The sequence below is a fragment of the Girardinichthys multiradiatus genome, chromosome 1 (genome assembly GCF_021462225.1).
Source record: "Girardinichthys multiradiatus isolate DD_20200921_A chromosome 1, DD_fGirMul_XY1, whole genome shotgun sequence".
Lineage (NCBI taxonomy): Eukaryota > Metazoa > Chordata > Actinopteri > Cyprinodontiformes > Goodeidae > Girardinichthys > Girardinichthys multiradiatus.
Window position 1 is genome coordinate 36,755,172 of NC_061794.1, and position 21,455 is coordinate 36,776,626.

A 21,455-nucleotide genomic window follows, 5' to 3' on the forward strand; every position below is an offset into this window, starting at 1 on the left:
TTCAGCCTCCAGGTCTCACTAATCTGGATATATACCGAATAAAAAATGAAGATGGATGAAGATTAATCTACTGCAGGCAAGATGTTAACTAAATAAAACCTTCTAACAAACATTACATAAACATACTGAATTATTTAGTTTATTGTATCGTCTTTTAAGCATCCTTAAAGATGTAATTTCAGAAATGACAAACTGTTTTTGAGAACACTGAACTGTTCCAATTCCAAGCATTTAGATTTGCAGATTTTAACCTCACTGAAAGAGGAACCCTAAAGCACAGACTGCTTCAGTTTTCCCACTCTCTTAAATTTAGACAGCTGCTCCCCAGACAAAGTCCAGCGGTCCTAAAATAGAGAGACTCTGCTGAAGCAGAAGTTGTCGGGATGAAGCCTTCATCGAGTGAGTGATCCTTTTGATACAACACCGTAAAACGTCTGGCCAATCCAGCTGTGCAGTAATCGCACTAATTAGCCAGTGCTGTCAAACACTGCCTCGGTCTGCAGCATATTCACTGGGTGTTGAGCCGTCAATATGCTAGAATTCTCTCTCAGCATCACATATAGTCTCACGGTCTGATACTTCATGAACTGACCTGTCCACCGGTTATCAGAGAAAAACAATTAAGACCAATATATTTCATGTCAAAGAACAAGATCTTAAATGGCGAAACAAAGACTGAATTTCAGCTCGGTCTTAAAGCCCTGCAGAAGTTTGAGTCGTTCAGTCTGACAGCTATTTCTTTTTTCTTGAAAGTTCCTTTTGAACTCACTCTGATACATGGCATCAGCCTCTGAATATTTGGCTTTGGGTGACCGTGTTTCCTTTCATCCAAGAAATTTCAAACAAACGTTTCTGGATCTATGGTTAAAACTTTTAATTTCCACTGCCGCAAATAAAGGCTTTGTGTTCTCTTTAATTCTTTAATCTGCTTCTCTCCTTGAATGTTTAAATTCCTAAACAGTCCAACTCTTTCATTTTCTTTGCGTCCTCTTTTCCGGTGAGCACGAGGAAGTATTGACAAAACTACAATAACTTTTTAAAAAGCAGTGGTGTATGCAAAAACCTTAAACAAAAATCTATAATGCATGATTCAATAGTTTATATTTAAAACATAAAACATAATTACTGATGCAGACTGCTGCTAAAATAATATCACATATTCATTATTACAGTTATTTTATTTATTTGTTGTTATGATTTTGATACATCTTTAGCTTCCACAAAATGACATCATGTTTTCCACGAGCGGAAAAAGTTTGTATGTGAGGAAAAACTGTACTAGCCTTTTCTCAGCCGGCTGACCAGCAGGGCATAGCAACAGGTGGGGGAAGAGTAGAATGGCTTTACTCTACTGTATTGCTTTGAACAGTCAGTAAACTCTGGTAATATCAGTATTCTCTTAATAAAAAATACCATTTACACCCTGGGAACAGTGTGATGGAATGTTTTTGCAGTTTTAAAACCATAACTGTTAAAAACGTCTGGAAACCAGCCCATGCCTATTCCCAACATTTTTCTTTCAAGGTTGCCTATATGCACAGAAATGCATGGGGACAATTAATGAACAGTTCTTTAGCCTCTCGTTTCTTTATTAGCAAATATTTTTGTCTGTTCATAATAACCAACAGACACATTTGTCTATCACACCCCTGGACATGGAGGATATTTCAGATCTCTGTGGCAGCTCATTACATGCTTGTTTATATTGTAACTAACTCTGCTTGTGCTCTGACAATCCTAAACTTTGCTGGGGTTTTTTCTTTTGCTCTGAATCCACCTAAAAACAGGTTAGTTCATAAAATCGAAGGTTTTGTGTTTCCTCAGTGGAACCATTTGTCATTCCTTTGGCAAGCAGAATATGTGTAGAAGGGTAAACTAGGATCTTTTTGTATGTAAATAAGTCAGATCCTCTTTTACTTCCATTCCAACTAATATCTAGTTGTTTAACACCTGGTTATAAGAACAGCTTCACAACTGTGCTGCACAGAGTAAAACAACTTTGGGAGTTACTGAACAGGTACCCCTGCCCAGAGCAATTGGGTCACATTCCAAAGCTCTAAAACAGTATGTTTCATACCTCACCCCCCAATAGGTTAGGGACGCTCCATAATGTTTATCTTCTTGGTCTGGAATCAAGGTGTTGCTCACTTAATGGTATGTTTGGGGTCTTTGTATTGTTGAAGCATTTACTTCGAGGGCATTTCCTCTTCGGCATAAGGCAACATGATCTCCTTATTCTATTCAGACTAATCCATGATCCTTGGTGTGCCATACATAGGCTGACATTATGGTATGGACAATATCACTGTATAGCCTCACCCTGATATACAGGGTACTGGGTGAGGCTGTGAAAAACTGTAGACCTTTGTCAGTCACCCTGGAGCTGATTATTGACTAGGTCTGTGCCTTTGTGGCTGCTCTTCAATCCAATCAAATAGTAATTTTTCATTATTATCTTTTGTTTTTCTTTAAATTTAAAAGCAATTGAGATCAATTTAGCTGAGCGGCCATTTTCTGCACCTATTTATATGTTTTCCCTTCTTCAAAGAACATTTTAATCAATGTACGCCGTCCTGAACAATGTCTGGCATTTTATTACAATTTTCAAAGAGGAATGTCCAATAAACATCATGTACATCATTTGGTGCCATTGTCCTTAAATAAGGACCAACTGTACTTTGATTAAATGAATAATTTGATAGATTCCTTTACACTGATTATTTTGAACATGCCCCTTTCAACTAACGATTCAATTACATAGAATCAGCAGCATGTAGAAATATATATATTTTCAGTAACAGTTTTTTTGTTGTTGAGTGTATTTCAATGGAAGTTATTCTGTTTATTCCACATTGAACTGTGATAATTTAGGCGAGTTGGCAAACCCCATGGCTACATGGAAAAAGAACAGATAGATCTGCACAACAAAACTTTATTGAGTGATGATGTGGTCTTTTTTTTTCTCAGTGTGCCTCGTTAACATTTGTATGTATAATAGTTCATGTTTTTATGATACTACTTATCAATAGACTATTATGTGGTATTTTTTTTTCTGTCTGATTAATAAATATGAAAGTAGAATATGGACTATGACATAAACAAAATTGATTAGGATCTATTTTTTTTTTTATAAAACCATGGGCAGGTATGCACTATATAACTTGAATGAATTGCATATATTAACAGTGGGGACTCGGTACATGTTTAAAAATTGCAAAAAAGGGGAGAGTGACTGAATTCCATTGAAGCTTGAAGCCAATTGATTCTGCTTGTTTTTATAGAAGTTACTCTTAAAGTCTGGGATTTTGGAGGGAGTGTTATGAGACGCTTGTCTGAATGATAATGACTTTTATTTTAATTAATTAAGCACTATTAAACATTCAATCTGATGTATGCCACAGTTTTCAGGAGATAAGCTTTTGATGACCTAAACTCAAGAAAATTACCAAGGTGATGTGATAAAGTTACATCAGGAACTCACTAATGAAGGAATAAGATATTTCTGCCAATGAAATGCACAAATCTATGTTTTTGCACTGTTTAGTTTGTTTTAATATATGTAGTGAAATTTGTTTTATGACATCAGCAGAAATGTAAAATGTTATAATGTTATGTTTATGAATGTGTTGACTCTCATGTTCAAATTATGATTTCCTTTTCTTTTTTAGTTAACTAAAATTGAAGTTGATACATACAGTATTGTTTCTCCAGGATTGCATTTACATTCAAAAAGTCATTCTTATTTATCATAGACAAATAAGCTTCCTACCATTGTTGGTACTTAAAAAAACATATTTAGTGAAAAAAAGCTTAAGGTGTGGATTCTCAAGTCTCATTTGAGAGCATTAACCATCAAAATATTGGGGAGGATTAGGGACTTTTCATTTCAATTCAATTCAATTCAAATTCAAAGATACTTTATTGATCCCCAAGGGGAAATTAGGGGTGTGTCATCCTGTCCAGGGTGTGTCCCGCCTCTCATCCATTGACCAATGTACCCTACCCTTACTGAAAATGGATGTATGGAGGACAAATTTATTCATTAGTAAAAAAGGTTGATTACCAGTGAGGTATTTGCACTAGTGAGCTGTGAATCAAAGCAGCCCTCAGTGCAACTAAAACAGAATATTCTAAGTCTTCAAATCAAATCCATCAGCAACAGCTAAGCAGTGGGAGAGAGAAAAAGAAAGCAGTCACTTGTGAACCATGAGACAAAAATAAAACCTTTCAACCAAACACATTCAACCAAATACAGCACACTTCTCAGTTGGGTAGACATACCCCTTTAAGGGTCTGTCACGGGAACAAAAACAAGATAAAAGTAAGTTATAAAAATCATCAATAAAAAGATCCAGTCACACTTTGCCTAAAACACCCAAACAAGACAAAAACTATGAAATGCAGAAGCTTTTAAACAGCTTTGACTAATATCAATCATGTACCTAAATATTGTGAAGAAAAAAGTGCAGTATAGGCCTATAGCATCACTTGTGAACATAAAGAGTAATGATGCTGGAGGGCTTTACTGTTGTACTGATTATTGATGGCATATTCAGCATCACAATATAACATTTACCAAGATTTAATCAAATGCATTACAGCTTGTAGAACATGACTTAGCTGAATAAAAAAAACATAAAAAAGCATACAGTAACATACAAGTGTAAAATAGCTGCAGTATTTCAGTTACTTGCATAAGAAAAGGCAAAAGTAAATTTTGGAAGATGTTAATAAGCTTAAGACTGTGAGTAGTGATACATGCAAAGGACTAACGTTTTTCCTAAATCTTTTATTTAAGGTTATGTGAAATGTTGCCTTATGAGCTACTGATATAGTAGTACTACACTACATACTAAAAGGTTAAACTCCAAAACCTCTAGTTTTAGGTAAACAGCTATATTAAGAAAAAATATGGTAAGTGTCTGAATAAGCACTAATTTGTGTAATGTGAACCCAACAAATGAGCACCATACACTAATTATAAACCAATTAAAATGTTCGTTATTCTGAATATTGTTACTTTAACTTATACAGTTTGATGCAAATAAAAGGAGAGCAAAAGTCAGAGCAATAAAAAAAATGTTTGTCCCAGAAATCTTCAAATGTGTAAAATAAAAATGCCTGTATAAAAAAAAAATCATGTAATGGTGAATTGATTTGTAAATATTAGGATTAAGATATTAGTTGTGAAAAATCCTGATTTTTCTCACATCTCTTTCTTATTTGTGCCTCTCAGTGACCTTTAGGGTCTTTTGCTCAGTAAACTGTCAGGTGTGAGCACTACTGTAGCTAGACTTTATCCAACAGGCTGAACTTTAAATGGGCATTAGCTTACACTTAATACATAATGGCCTATAATAATTGCATTCCAAACAGTCCAATGCAATGTTAATATTATCCATGTTGATGTTGTGATGACAAATCAGATTTAGCTTTACATGTCAAGTTTGTGCCCACAAAGGATTTGACTTTGGTTCCACTTCGTTGTTAATGTGCAGACCTGGATACAAATATGTACTTCGGTGGGGAAAAAAAAGAAAAAACTTCTATGCAAATATGTAAATAAAGTGTTTTTACACCATATGTTCTCAATCATGTGCAGCTCTACTAGTGATGTACCAATCAATAAGCCAATGTACCTGGAGTCTATAGGAGTGCAGAAAAGTTGAATTTAGTCTCTCCAGGTCTTGCGGAGATATCTTTATATTGTGTTTGAGTCATATTTTTCAAACCGTTCAGTTTTCTCCATTCCCTATTGCATTTTTTGAATTATTATGTCACAGTATTTGCTGCGGAACAGATAAAGACATGGACTTCTGGCTAATCAGTTTTGCGAATGTTTTTATTTCTTGCTGCAATTTTGTAGTCCAAGTTCAAGTATGCCGAAGCTGCAAGTGTATAAGTCTAAATGTTTGGTTGTTGGGTGTATTAACCCAGACAATTCATTACACCATCCCCCAGCATCAGAACCTCTTTGAAGTACCTGGTTAAATTTTATTTTTCATGGAAATTTACCCACGTCAGTGGGAAAATTCCTTTATGTTTGAACAAAGCCCTCAAGGTCGAGTGCTTCAGCAACCTCTTCCAGTATCAAAAAGGATTTGCTAAAAGACTATCTAATTAAGGGACCAGTTCCTTTGTTGACATCTCTTAATCAATTTGGGAATAAAAAGTTAATGCACCCCTAGATAATTGTATCTCTGTTATCAAACTACAAAAATGGACAAATGAGGTGAAGTTGGACACTCTGCGACCTGGAGGCGGGCAGGGTGTGAAGCACCCTAATAGCATTTAAAGAGACCGCACCAAAACGAGTTGCTCTCAGACGCACCTCAGAACAGAGGTAAAAGAGGGGCCTGTGGAGCTACAATAACAAGGAGTTCAGACCAAAGCATTGCAGTTCCACTTTATATAGACCATAACTGAATGATTTAAATGTGTGGATGGATTTAAAAGCGTAATATGTCTCCTTTAAACTGAAAAAATATATTTAAGCACTGGCAAAAACATGGTGCAAAGAATTCAATCCATATCCAAAAGTTTTACGTTTTTGTGTAATCCTATATCAGCACAATAAACAACATAACCTTTAATTGTTACATGAGTGGCTGCATTTTATTAAACAAAAAGTGATAAAAATGCACAAAGTAATCAACTTAAACATACGATACTGTAATATATAAACAGCTAAACCAGATATTAACTTAAACACACAACCATTTTTTTCACTGTCTGACACCGAATCAGACTAAATGTTTCCTGTTTTAGGTCAGAATTATTGTATTATAGTTATGCCATGGCTTTGTAAGCCCCTAAATGATTAATTCACAACCTCAGAGTCAAACTGAGGTACAGTAGTGGATGTATTTTAAGGCAACCCCTTAAACACAGTGCTTCCTTGTGCAAAATCATGAGAATTAGAGGAGTCAGGCAAAATATCATGAAGAGAATTGTAGACCTCCACAGAGCTGGTTCATCCATGGAAAATAAATAATTATATGCAAACAGCATAGCAATCCCCAGTGATCATACCGTTTGCATGAAGGAGACAGGTTCTGAGTCCCAGAGATGAATGTGTTTTGTGTAAAATGTGCGTATCAATCTGAGAACAAAAGATTCTGGCCTAAGCTGGTAAAGAGTGTCAATATCCACAATGGAAGGATTACTATAACAAAATGGGCTAAGAGGCCACCCAGAGAGAAATAACCCATTACTTCAAAAGCAGCATAAAAATCCAGATTAGTTTGCAAATATACCCAGGGACCCAGGTACTTTATAACAGATTGCATCATGAGAAAAGAACATTGTGTGGAAGTACTGAAGCAACATTTCCAGACATCAGCCAGGACAGAGACACTTAGCATACCTCCAAATTAGCTACAGAGTGGCTCATGGACAACAACATCAATGTTTTTGGGTTGCCATCACAAAGCCTTGATTGCAGAATATTTGTAGCCAGAATTGAAAAGATGTGTATGAGAAAGGCAGCCTACAAATCTGACTTGTTTACACCAGTTCTGTCAAGAGGAATGGACCAGAATTTCAGCAAACTATTGTGAAAGCTAACATGTTTGACCAACATCACAGCTTAAATACTAAGAATATGTACAATGTAAACTCCCCCATTCACTGGAAAGGATTCACTCCTTTATTATTCAAAAATTTTTCCAAAAATTCCCTCATTTGGCAAACAGAAATAATTTCACTGATCCCCCCATCTATATCTATATCTATATCTATATCTATATATGGATATAGATATAGACGTAGCAATGGTGATAGTGGTGATATGTACAGAACTCGTAATTTTACAGCTATAATATAAAATATCTGTTTCTAGGACACATTTTACAGTATCAACCTATCTTCTCGATTACAGGATCATACCTCATATCATTGCCATTTCTCTACTGCTACGGGAATATCCACATTTTCCTGACCTATCTAAATTAAATGTTATAAAGTTTCCAAAATGAAGCAAAAATATTTTCCAAAAACTGATCTTAAAATTCGGAAACTTCTCATTTTGTTTAAATACAATCAGATTTAAGAAACTGTTGTGTTGCGCTGTAAGAATGACCTGAAATGGCTTAACTCAGCAAAGCACCACCTCTCTTCTGTTTCTTTCTCTCAATGTTTTTTGGCTTTCTGCCAGCAGAACAACTGAAACATATAAAAACCTTTTGTCCTTTTTTTTTTTACCCTTTTCGTTCTTGTGCGTACGCAAACCTCCTCTCATGTTTGTGTGTATCTCACAAAAGGGGACTACAAAAAAAACACAATGGTTGTACAGTCTTACACAGCCCTGCCCACCACAACTCATGATTGGTATCACTATTCTGCTCCATCATATCCACCATTGGTCAAACAGTCAGAGCTGAGTCTTTGATGCAGGCCATAATGAGTGGCATACAGTGATTAAATAAGACACTGAGTTACTTTGCATTGACAAAGTAGTGAAAGTACAATAATTACAGATATATCAGTCTGTTTTGGCCCAACACCCATTGCGAACTGAACAAAAAATAAAAATAACAAATTTCAATGTTTTATATCAAGAAGTCATTTATAACACATATAGCAAGAAATCTTCTAGCGCTTGTTATTTCCCACATTAACTTTATGTATGCATTAAGGATATCTACCAAATAAGAACCCATATAAAGCAAGAAAACAATATCAGAGATTCTGAGGAGCTGTACTCACAGAAAGTCAAATGAGCAGGGTCTGTAAACTTGCATTCCAGCAGCCTCCATATTTGTTTGTTTTTCCCCTGAAGGTGCACCACCCGCCCTTGGAGAGCAGTGAAAGTCATGCTGGTGGGACCGCACTGAAAGTGTGTCACAGGGGGGAGGCTCCAGGACCCGGCCCGGAATCTCCAATCACCTCACAGAGTCAGAGGCAGCAGACCAGCCCCATCCAGAGCCACAGAAGAGCAGAAGAAAGGAAAGGGCCGGAGCCCACTGGAAACATGCTGTCCACCAGCACACTGTGCAAACCAGCACAGATACTGTTTCACTTAGAGACATGTGTTGACACGTGTTGAACAGGGCGTCCTACAATAAAATCGTAAACCTACATCTTTAAGATGTCACAAGCAAAGAAACAATTTTACTTGTATTATGGCACAAATGTCATAAATTTCTGCTAACAGTTCTCTCAAACAAATGACTGAAATTGCACAATTATCCAAGACAAACATTGCTTTGATGTTTAGAAAGCTTGTTAAATGTTATGCTAAAGAGTCAACATCAGCTTAGTTTTATGTATCAGCATCAGAGTGCAATTTTGTTACCCAATAACTATTTCCTCTAAATAAGTTAACTGTTAAGGTACAGATAAAAAAAGAAGTCCTTTCAAGTATGACTGCATGATAGTAGGAATACATGTAAATGCAATACTGTTGTAAAATGTGATGCAATGAAGATATCTGCTGAAACTGATGTTTTTCTCTTTTCTCTTTGTCCATCATGATATCCTCATCCCTCTCCGTGAACTTTAGCATCTCTGTCACTAAAACCCATATCAGGTGTTGGCATCCAGGGAAATAAAAGTCCATCCAACTGGCCCTAATGTATTATTTACATGTACAGCATGAATGCGTGGCATTTGAAATCTAATTAAATTCTAGATTTATGTTTACTGAACGTTGTAAAGTACAATAAAAAAAGACAGTAAATACGAGAAGTGATAAACATTCAAAGCAGTGGGTAGAAGTATAAACCTATTATAAACCACCTCTTCTCCCGTAACATCACAATTTGCATCTCTTCCTATTTATACAATACAATTTATAACTGACTACCAAATATTGCATTCAAGTTGTTATTTGTTATTGCCAAAGTGTGATGAAGTTTGCAATTCAATATATGGTGCAGTTCTATTGTTTTTAGATAATATTCTTCTGACTGCATAAAGAATATGCATTTTTGCACTCTTTAAGTAAACACGCAGGGCTGAGAAGCATCACTGCTCCACAGTATGCTTACTATAATCAGTCTAAATATCTCCAGAACAAAATATTTCACTTTTCTCCTACTCAGGGAGGGTTTTTTCAGGCTATCTTTCATTAATTTCTAATTCCTATTTAGTTTGGGTTTCTTGATGGCTAAAAAAAGGTAATATGATAAGGCAGTGTTATTACACACCATCATAAAAATACTTAGCTATAAAAAGAATGCAGGTTGAGAACAGTGTGAAAGAACAAACTGGTGAGATGTCAAATTAAAAGGCTGCTAAGAAATAACACTCCATAAATAAAGTCCTGCAAACTGTGTGCTGGTGACAACCTGTTTCCTTTCTCTGCTCTCCTCTGAAACAGAGGCTTTGCCCACCTGGCAGAACACACAACCTTCATCCAAAAATACAACTTTATTGTGGTCCAGACTCTTCATAGTAGTACAGCCATTTACAACATCAGTATGTGGTAGGATTTGTTTCTGAAAACAAAACACTAAGTCACTAAGACAACAGTTACAGAATGAAACATTAAGAAAGACATAAGGCCACAAAACTACTCTGTGAAAAAATAAAACTACTACCATAAAATTACAACAATACATTCTCTGCTAAGAGATAATCACATTTTTGATTAAATCTCCAGAAGGCTAAATTGAAATAACTTAGATATCTTCGCTCTCTGTCACCTTCATTTGAACGTTGTTAAGCAAAAAACGAAGGACAAGATAGACCTTTCTGAAGCAGATTAAAAGAGATAATATAATAAGAATGCTGGATAATGACAACAAAAAAGCTTTAGTGTTACTCTTAAAGCAGTAATTTGAGTTTTAAATGATCGAGTACTTCAAATGAGTTTAAAGTGGAACTTAAAGTTTAAAGTGGAATTAAACCCAGTGTAAAACCATAACCCTGCCCCCAAAATTTTGGTACCCCCAAAATGCCACCAAAGTGGGCAGTGCCGACAGACACAGAGGGACACGGCCAAGTGTGGGGATGGGAGGGGGTTAAGCGGGGGTGTGGTCAGGAGGACGAGGGAAAGTGGCAGCTAGCTTCATTTGATATACTGAAATGTGGAGAGTGAGCAGAGAGACACTGGTAGTTTTGCCACGGATATATCTTTTGAAGTGGAAGATTTTTCACCCCCCTCGTCACCAGAGTTGAGGCAGCCCAGCGGGCCTGACCCTCATCAGTTTGAGCCGCTGGCTAAAGGCACTGACTCAGCAATGCCTGAAGCCGGCACTGCCAAGGCAGTGGACGGCAGAATGGGGCAGTGTGGCTGATTGAGATCGTTTTATACCCGAACGCGGGGACTGTGACGTACACATGTACCAGGTTGTACCGTTTAAACCAATAGGAAAATTTAACCGCAGTAGCCAATGTTCAACCCAAAGAGGGCAGCACTAAGATAGTTTTAGGACAAATGTTGGAGAAATAAACTAGTTTGTGTAAAACAAATTGCACAGTAACATAAAGATAGTACCCTTAAGTCCCAGTTTCTACAGTTTATCTGCAAAAATATTATCTGAAGTAGGCAACAATTAGAGTGATCTCAGTTTGTAGAATCCACATTCGAGAATAGGCCCTGTTCAAACGTCAGTTTCCTCAATACAATTTTGGACTTCCTGAAAATGTTTGAGAGATGGCTAAAATTCTCTTTTCATTCTTGTATGGACTCTGAGAGGCAGATAGCTTGACTCCCCAGTGAGAGCTTGTCCTTTAGTCTAAAAATGCAATGGCTGGATGCTGCACACACAGCTAAGCTACTGATTGCTTATAAGTAGACAACACAACCCCAATCTAATCCAAACCAAAAACTATTCCTACAAAATAATATATCTCCATATCTCATTTTCCATAAATGTGATAATAATAAATAATTATCATGACTGTAATAATTTAAACAGTTTTAACTTAACCTTTAGCAAACATTAAAAAATCCGGTGCATCTTTTCCAGCTGCAGTTACCAAGTAGTCATTTAAACTATTCTGCTAGAAATAAAAATATTTATAAATATTCATGGAATTAGTTTCTTGATGAACAGATTTCTTGATTAACTATCTTATGTTACTTTAAAATTAACTCTGACACTGCATGGAACAAACATTGGGAGATAACCCTGGTGGAAAGCTATCATGCTGCTGCATTTTTCCATTCAAGTGTAGATTAAACAGCTGTATAATACTAAGAGAGAGAAGAAAACCCCAGCACACAAATTTGTTCAGCTTTCCAAGTAAGTAGTTCTTTGTTGGTGCTGCAGTTCCCTGTGGTCTCCATCAGAGGCAGACAAAGATCACAAGTCAGTATTATTAAAACCGAATGTAAACAAGTGAAAAAGAAAAACATTTAGGGGCACCTTGACATAGAAATGCAAAGTAAAAAGAGACTTCAAAGATCATTTAGACACAGGACAGTCTGTGACTGCAGTTCAGACAGTGTTTTACTCCAGTTGCAGACCTGCTCGTATCATTTAGCTTTTTGGATCGTTCTTAGATCAGGGATGAAATCTATCTGCCATCTTGGCATCACCGTCTGCTTTTCCTTAAGAGAACAAGCTGCTCCCAACAACCCCCTTAACCTCGGACTCTTGGACACTAAACACAGATGTTCATGCATTTCAGACATTACGCAACATATTATACTGTGAAAACCAGGTCTGACCACCAACAGAAACCTTCCATATACTTAAATGTGCTCAAGCTTTTTAGAATGATGGAAAAAGTGTGCCCAAAATTGTAAGGACTATTATGTTTGATTCAACCACAAAATACTAATACTAATAAACTTTGTAGCTGTTGTTTTACTGTCTTCATCCATACATACAATAATAATAACACCAATATTGATGGAAACTACAATCCTTGTAAAATCCTAAATAAACTGATTAACTCAATTTTGTTTGGGTCAATTTCAGTAACGACACCCCCAGATCTGACCCATCGAATAGGGATGGTAACCTTTTACATTTGAACCTGATACGGTACCGAAACTCGGTACCTGGGAATCGATATCGATACTCAACGGTACCAGTTTTCGGTACTTTTGTCTGTGTTTATGTGGTAATAAATGTTAATAATAATAATTAATGTTAATAATAAAATCTAAAAATTGTTCTATTTAACATATTTGTTTCTCAATATATAAACTTTAATGAATATGTCAAACAGCAACACCCAGCTGTTTGTATTGTAACATCTCAGTTGTTTCAAAAATTTCTTCTCCCATGTTGCAGGCGTGCTAACGGTGCTGAATGCAGGAGTTGTAGCCGTAGATCTGAGGCTGATGGAAATTGTGCACTTTTCAGCCTCGAGAAAAATCCTTTGCTTAACCAGGTACTTCCTCAGATTAGAAGTATTCCTGCCGCTGGCCTAGCATTAGCGCCACAAATATTGAGCTTAATCTGCATCGCATTTTGAAAAGTGGAGCCATACTTTCGAGCACTTTCTATCAGACATGCTTGCTTTGTTGACGGTACCAGCAGCTACTGAACTTATTACACTCTTGTGCGTGCAATGCTGTGTTCATATGCGGCATAGAAAATCAGGCACTGTTTCACTCAGTGTCACAATGATGCGTTTAGGTACTGAAACATGATACCGTTTGACTTTACATGAATCAGTACTCAGTAGTACTGACTGAATTCGGTCAGTACCTATAAAAGTATCGCAGTCGGTACTCATCCCTACTGTAGAATCAAGCGATCTCTTAATTAGGACTTGCCTGACAAGATGAAGTAGGTAAAAATATCTCAAAATTCAACCTTTCATTCTTTATATCAGAAGTCCAGAACACATAATAAACAAAGTCATTGACATCTATCAGTTACAAAGCTATTTCCAAGGCTTTGGGTCTCTGCCCAACCTCAGATGGTTTTGTGGCCAAGTTCAACAATTCAATGTGATGAACTCTTTCTATATTACCATTGGTGACCATTTTCCTTACCTTCATAACAGTGTTAACTGTATTAATGCCAAATACCAGAAACTGAAATAGGGCATTGCTTTATTTGCATTAAACCTTGAGTCATTACTTAAACCTTCTGTGTCATCTGCAAAAAAATAAACTGGTCATTTGATGTTTTACAGATGTAATTTATGTAGACAATGAAAAGGTTAGGTACTAATATCAAACCCTGCAGAAAACTGCAATAATATCAACATGTTTTGGTAGGTTTTAGAGCTGCACGATATCAGAAAATGTTGCGAATATGCCAATAATACTGGTAAATATTGAAACAATACCAGTTGTGATACGTTCCCATTTTCTTCTGTGCTTTCTACACTCTATGACCTTTAACATTTTGGGCAATGTCATTTGTGTCCTGTGTGAACATCTGCTGCCGTAAGACTCTGTCCAACTAGCTAAATATTACATTAGAATGTAAAACGCAAGTTCATAACACTTCAATCAATATTAGTTAATAATTATTCCACTCATAATAGTTCTTTGCTTAACTGCAATGCCAATATATTCAGGATATATTGTGCAGCCTATTAGGTTTGCAGTAATGCTTTGGATGATGGATTAAACAGTGCTCCATGAGATGTTTAAAGCTTGGCATATTGTTTTATACCTAGCCCAGATTTAAACTTCTCCACAACACAAACCTGCGAGGTCTTCTCAGAACAGCTGAATTTATATCGAAAATCAAAATACATCCAGGTGGGCTCTATTTACTAATTAGGTGGTTTCTGAGGAAAGTTAGTTGGTTTATTTAGGGGTATTACAGTAAATAAAGCTGATAGAAAATGCATACTGCACTACTCATATTTTATTTGTAAAGATCTTTCCAAACCACAAATAATTTCCATTCTACTATACTGTACTTTGCATTGTTTTATTGCATAAAATCCAAACAAAATATTCAGACATTTGTAGTTGTAAACTGACAAAATGTGAAAAGGTTCAAGGGGTATGAGTGCTTTCACAAAGTACTTGACATAAACACCAAAGGACAGTGACCCAGGTTTTAAGTATCTTTGGCAAATGTGGTTCAAATATTTATTAGTTAAAATACGTATGTATTATAAAATAGGAGTTTTAAACTTTCTTTTTCAGTTTGATTTGGTGTGCAAAAAACTAAAATAAAATTCCTCTACTCACACGTTCAGATGTAAGGCTTCTAAAGTGCTAAACTTGCACACCTTATTTACACTGCATAGAAAACTAGTTCAACGCCTTCATCACATCTATATATAGGCACAAAAAGTCTCGCACATGGTCTACAGCAGCATGCACACTCTGTCAAACTGATCTGAAGATAGCAAGAAAACAAAGAGACCTGTGAAAGCTGAGATAACATTCTGTCGCACCCAAGAACACTAATTTAAGAAACAGCTGAGCCAGCTGTTAGAAGACATTGACGAGAATAATATCCAGTGTTTGCAATAACACATCCCAGTCATCATGACTATTATTGTGCTGGGTCATATTCATGTGATGGGAAGAGGAAGTGGGAGACCTTCATTCGAAACAATGCTTCAGGCAACTTCACGTATACTGAAACAATGCAGTGCAAATAATGCGACAGGGATTCACCGCCGCTACAACCCCGCCTGCAGTAACACAGCTCAGACTCAGCCACGTGTGTGGAACAGTGTAATGAAATTTCACTAATGAAGAAATTGAAGGCATTAGTTTAAAAATGCAGAACTGGGTTAAAGGTTGGGACTGTCCAAGATCATGTTTTCCACTCATATAGTTAAAAACAAGGAGCTGCAGTGCAAATCTGGAACAGGGGGAATAAAAACAAAAATCTATTCAGTCTGCAAATTGTGATCCACTGAAAATGAGGCCAAGTTTACCACTTCTACACTGTGATGTGCTCACATGAGACAGACAGTAAATAATTGCATTAGTCAGGGGTTGTCTCATAAGTCTTTTATTATGTACTAAAAACACCCAGAGAAGAATCACATTTTTACACCATACCTTAGAAACTTTCCTGCCTTTTTAAATTTAGAAAGAAATTCATAACTGAGGTCACAATGCATCTCAGCCCGTTCAGCATGAGGATTCGACAACTCACACGCGACAAATCACGACAGACAACATGTCACTACTTTTTTTTTCTGTTTTTGGTTGGTTAAGAAAAGAGGAACAGGGAGTTAACTGAGACAGCGGTGATCTTCTGACTTTTGCTTCATTTGTCACAGAGGCTTCTCAGGGTTGTATCGATTTTCTCATCTAGCTCCCATTAAGACAGCATTTTCACAAGTATTTAACAACATCTTGATAATTATGGAACCTCTGGGGACACATAATTATTGAATCCCTTGCGTTAATATCATTTAAATATTACATACAGTAGGATATAATGCATCGTATCACTGTGCAAGAGTTGCAACAAAAGGGTAAAAGGTGAAATCCTACCACACATCGGACCTGAGTCCGCAGAGACAGTGTGAGATGTTAGAACAGGCATTAATGAGCTGAATGTGGAAACTTTATTTCTGGTAATTGTGATTTTTAATACAGAAACTTGGGCCTAATAAAAGCATGTTTATATATAATTTCTAAGAAAATGATTTTTTTAAATTTTTCTTTAGCTCTAAGACATAATCATCAAAATGAACAGAAATAAAGACTTGAAATATATGACTCTGTTCTGTATCTATATGGTACACTATATTAGGTATAGATTCATCAGGTTAATTAAATTATTAAGATAAAGTAAACTTCAAATTATATTCTAGTGTTTTAAAGGTACAGCTGTAAAACATTTTTTCATTGCTAATTTGATTTTTGACAGACTTAAGAAGATTGAAGAGTACGCACCTTCAGCAGAATATTACACGTCGTTAGTTGCATCAGTTTACATGCCATAACTGTCCAAGTTGTCCATACTGTTGAATTTGTCTACCATTTTTAAGACCCTTCTTTTAGCCAGCTGACAAGCAATTAGTAGCAACAGATCAGGGGAGGGAGCAGCATTGCATTATTCTATGCACTATAAAGCCAGAGAAAACTCTGGTCAATCTGCTATTTTCTCTGGCATTTCTCTAAAAAGATTTTTAAATGAAGAAACAATATGGTTTTTTTCCCCGGGTACATACCAACTTTCAAAAAGTATATAGTCTTTGTAATATAATAAGACACCTATCTGGTAATAAGTCACTCACTATTACGTTTATGTTTTAGATACAAACAAATTATTAACCACTGAATATTGGTTTCAAACTTCTGAGACATAATCCTGATCTGTCAAAGCCAGCCTTAAGTTGTAACAGGTCCTGACCCAAATTTCATTTGGAGGCCCACTTCAAGATAAGCCCATCACATTTAATAGAGGTGCAGCTGGTGCACTTATAAACAGTTGCAATGTATATAAAATGTAAAACTAATATAGACATAAAGAACAGGAATGATTACATTATAATTAAACATTCATGTATCATAAAGGTTTTAGATAGTTCTTCAGACAATTTGTATTTTATGATCATCTGACTGTAATCTACTGTAATTAGGACCAACTTGGACTGTTTGTGTTTGGGTCTGAATCTGATTAGTTGATTGGATTGTGCTGGAATTAATTAGATTGACCCAAAATAACTATGTATTCTGTCACTGGATATGAATTGGACTTCTTTGTAAAATATCTTCAGATTGCTTTTCTCTGGTGATTTAATATAAATAAACGGAACTAAAAAGAATTTTCCTCATCGTGCATTAAACTGATTCAATTGTTCATCTTAATTGTCTTTTTTTCAATAATTTCTGCTAAAACTTGAAAGTCAGATATATTGAATCATTTCAAACAGACTGACATACTTTAAGCATTTATTTTCTGTTAGGTATGGTGATTATAGCTTGCAGCTAATGAAAAATTATAACAACACTTACTACAAATGAAAGCATTTTGTTACACCGAAATGTCGTGTTATGGCCAACACAATCATAGGGAAGGCAGCAGACATGACAGCAAACAGTAACTGGTAACCTCAACAAACAGGGTACACCACAAAAAGTCGTTGCTTAAGAAGCTGTCTGTTCACATAGCATTGTATGCAAGCATAATAATGAAAAGTTAAGTGGAAGGAAAAAGTACGGCAGAAAAAGGTGCACAAGCATCAGTGTTTACCGCAGCCTTGAGAGATTGTGAACAAAGCCCATTCAGCAATTTGAAGGAAATTCACAATGTGTGGATGTGGACTGGACTCAGTTACTTAAGACACCTAGAAGTATCCAGGACATGCCATTTTTAAGCAGTAATTTATGCAGAAGGTACCACAAACAAGTATGGAATGCAAATGTTGCACAGTATATGGACATGCATTTCAAAGGTAAATTTCTGTATTAAAAATAATTTCTTATTGGTATTTACATTTTCTGAGAAACTAAATTTGGTGCTTTCATTAGATGTAGGCAACTATTATCAAACTAAGAGAAATAACTATGTGTAATGAGTCTATAGTTTACATGAATTTCCCTTTTTAAATTAAACTGTTGACATATATTGACTTTTAATGGCATTCTAATGTCCTGAGATGCACCTCTATCCTCGACTAAAGAAAAGCCCTAGGTTCATTAGCTACGCTATCAACATATTATATGATGAAGGTGAATAGAAGCCAGATTCTCATGTAATTCCCAGTGGCTTTTTAAATTAGTCAATAAAAAAAAAAACACCACTCCCTATTTTGTTTGAAGAGTATCAGCCATCCGCATGAGTAAGGCTAACCAAAAACCCTGTGTGCTCTTCTGTGAACTAATATTTGAAGTTGATATTGACAAGACAACACCTAAGTGTTGCATAACTGACTTCATGCCAGCAGGATAACCGTACGGACCGCGTCCAGCTGCAGAGGTCAGCGCTAGGAGCAGGTCTAGCAACATCCCTGTGGAAACCGCAGCGACCTGCCCAGCATTCAGGTCAGCGCTCAGAAAAGTCCACAGCCTAATTATCACCTCAACCCCAAAAAGCTGTTGCAGCAGCCTTGAAAATAACTGTCCACACTGAGCGCGGAGAACTGACCTGTTTTTCAGGGGCTGACTCTTCAACTCGTAGTATGTTTTAGGTTCGTCCTGGAAGTCCTCTCCTACCTCAAAGTCTGGAACTATTCCCGATTCAGACTGCATTGTAGCGGTTGTCAACTTCTGAAAGCCCTTATTGAATAAAACAAAGAAACAGGCGGACGATGTTTGCACCACCGTAGTTCGCGGAGTAAAGCAGCCGTCAATGCGAGCCGCCTCTGTCCAGGACCAGGAGCTCTGTAGTCCGCCACAGCAGCGAGCGCAGGGTGGTTGACGGACTTAAGACCATTCAAGAACTACGAACACCAGAATGCACCTGATCTGTAACGTCAGCAAGATTGTGATTGGCTGCAGCAACGGAGGTGATTTTACCCAGATTTGATAAATTACAAAGCGTTTCATGTAAATTAAAATGATCGTGAGGTCAAATTAACATTATTATTGAAAACGAATTGCAAACAGATGACAATATAAATTTTAATTAACTGAAATAATAAATAGCTCCTGCAGAGACTTATTGCCATGCAACAGACAGGTATAATTAGAGCTAAATGTTATCTGATTTAAAAATGAATTAAAGCTGCAAGCCAGATTTATCGGTATAGCACTATTTATACTCAATGTTATTTGCCTTCTAGGATGAAAAAGGAACAAAGATAAAGGAAAATACTCTAAAACAAGAAATTAATTACAAGTGTAATAGTAAAAATAAAACAAAACAATAAGAAGCATTACATAAAAAGAAAGAAGCATTAAAATGCAAATGAATAACATCGCTAAGACATGATTACAAATTTTTACTGATGAACTGTAAAGCTGAAGTAAACAAAAAGGATTTTAGTCATGTTTTAAAGGAGCCAATAAAGTTATGTGTCATCAGCTTGCATATCAGGCATATTGTAGTACTCATCATTTGAACTAGCTGGACCTTATATATATTGTATAAAAGTGGTCCAAGAGTGAAGCCCCGAGTCTTCAAATTATCAGAAGAGCAGGGTAGCAGACAATCAATGCTGATTTTCTCAGACTAATTGGGGGTTGGAATTCAGGTCTGAGTGCATAAGAACATGCTCTTTGGTTTTTGCCTCATTGGGCCAAGCTGAGTTCTGATCTGTATTTTTGCGGTTCTGGTACCATAAAAGACTTCAACATTTTCTTCCTTAATATGGAGGAAATTCTAACCGATCCACTATCTGATATTATGGGCACACCTACTTAGACTGCTTTCACCCAAGGATAGTCCAGGGAACTTGGTTTGATTGGGTGAGGAATTCCCACCTCTATTTGTTTTGGTTCACAGTGCTGCCTGCACAGTGTTTGACAAGTGAATATGACAAGCATGGCAAGTCTTTTATAATTTAATCCAACGCTAAGCTGTTTATTTTTCTGTCAAAAAACTAAAGCTATTTAAAACACAGTCTGATTAATGAATCTGTTTTGTGAAATCATGCAGGTATTCAAACCAATCCGGGACTGAAAAACAAAAAATTATTTTGCTTCTTGTCCTCTCAACAGTTACAAGCAGTTCACTGCATTAGTTATTAGTGTACTCAGTTAAACTGTTATCTTCCACTGAGGGGCAGCATAGTTCTAAAAAAAAAATCCTTTTTTGACTTATACTGAAAAAGTGGAAACATAGTGGAAATATAAAGTTTGCATTCTGCCCAGCCTACTGAACTGGTTTGAAGTTTTCATTTTACCAATGCGGTTACGATGTAATTGGGCATCTGTCCGGCAAGCAAAGCCCATTGCACACCAAAAATATTTCCTGAATTAACTACATTCAGAACCGAACTTAGACACAGGGATTATAACAGAATCAACATTTTTGAGCAACCCAATTAATCAGACACAAATAAAAAGAAAGCTCACGTTCAGTCAGGACAGGAGATATGAAACGTGCTGCAGGGTTTAACTTTCAGTTAAAGATTACTCGGCACACACACAATAGACCAGACACATGCATTGTTCTGGATGTTGTAGCTGAGTGAACAGATGCACTGATTACCCAGAGCCCCTAACTGTGTGAGACCCCCAGAGTTTGTGGACTGCGATGCCTTTTAGGATTTCTCAAGTGGATATAGTATGTAAATATTTCATTAATTTCTACATATAATTCTGTTATTGATTTACAGTATGATACAGCTCAGTGAGAGTTGCCTTAATTTTTACCACAGCTTTTCTGTTGAATTATTGGGACAGCCATTAAAGAAGGTAGGTTTTTTGTTTGTTGAACCAATCCTGTGTTGGTTTGGCTCTACTTTCTTGATTACTATCCTGTTGAAAAACCCAGTGATGATCAATTTTAATTTTTCTGATGGAGAGCAACATAATTTTGCTCCAAAATCTCCTGGTATTCTAGAGAGTTTATGATTTCATGTACTCAATTGAGGTTCCAAGGGCCTCTTTAAGAAAAATGGACCAACAGCATCATAAACCCTCAACAATACTTAAAGGTTGGCATCAGGAACCTTTCCACATATTTTTTGTTTCAGTCCATAGACACCTGGACTGTATGTTGGTG

The 21,455-nt window shown here is 36.4% G+C and overlaps 2 protein-coding genes across 3 annotated transcripts in view; one reads left to right on the top strand and one right to left on the bottom strand.

Annotated features, from left to right (window-relative positions):
- The window catches only part of LOC124873357 (2-epi-5-epi-valiolone synthase-like), a 44,731-nt gene extending 35,206 nt beyond the window's left edge, over positions 1 to 9,525 (top strand). The window contains exon 5 of one of the 2 annotated variants that reach the window (XM_047373944.1): positions 8,780 to 9,525. In XM_047373944.1, the coding sequence (XP_047229900.1) occupies positions 8,780 to 8,808 (29 nt within the window). In that variant the 3' untranslated portion in view covers positions 8,809 to 9,525. The remainder of the gene's footprint in view (positions 1 to 8,779) is intronic. The other variant, XM_047373936.1, reaches the window with a different exon arrangement.
- mitfb (melanocyte inducing transcription factor b) overlaps positions 1 to 19,131 on the bottom strand; it is a 41,466-nt gene extending 22,335 nt beyond the window's left edge. Inside the window, exon 1 of the mRNA XM_047373916.1 lies at positions 18,933 to 19,131. Within this exon, the coding sequence (XP_047229872.1) occupies positions 18,933 to 19,036 (104 nt within the window). The 5' untranslated portion in view covers positions 19,037 to 19,131. The remainder of the gene's footprint in view (positions 1 to 18,932) is intronic.
- Between the last annotated feature and the right edge of the window lie 2,324 nt (positions 19,132 to 21,455).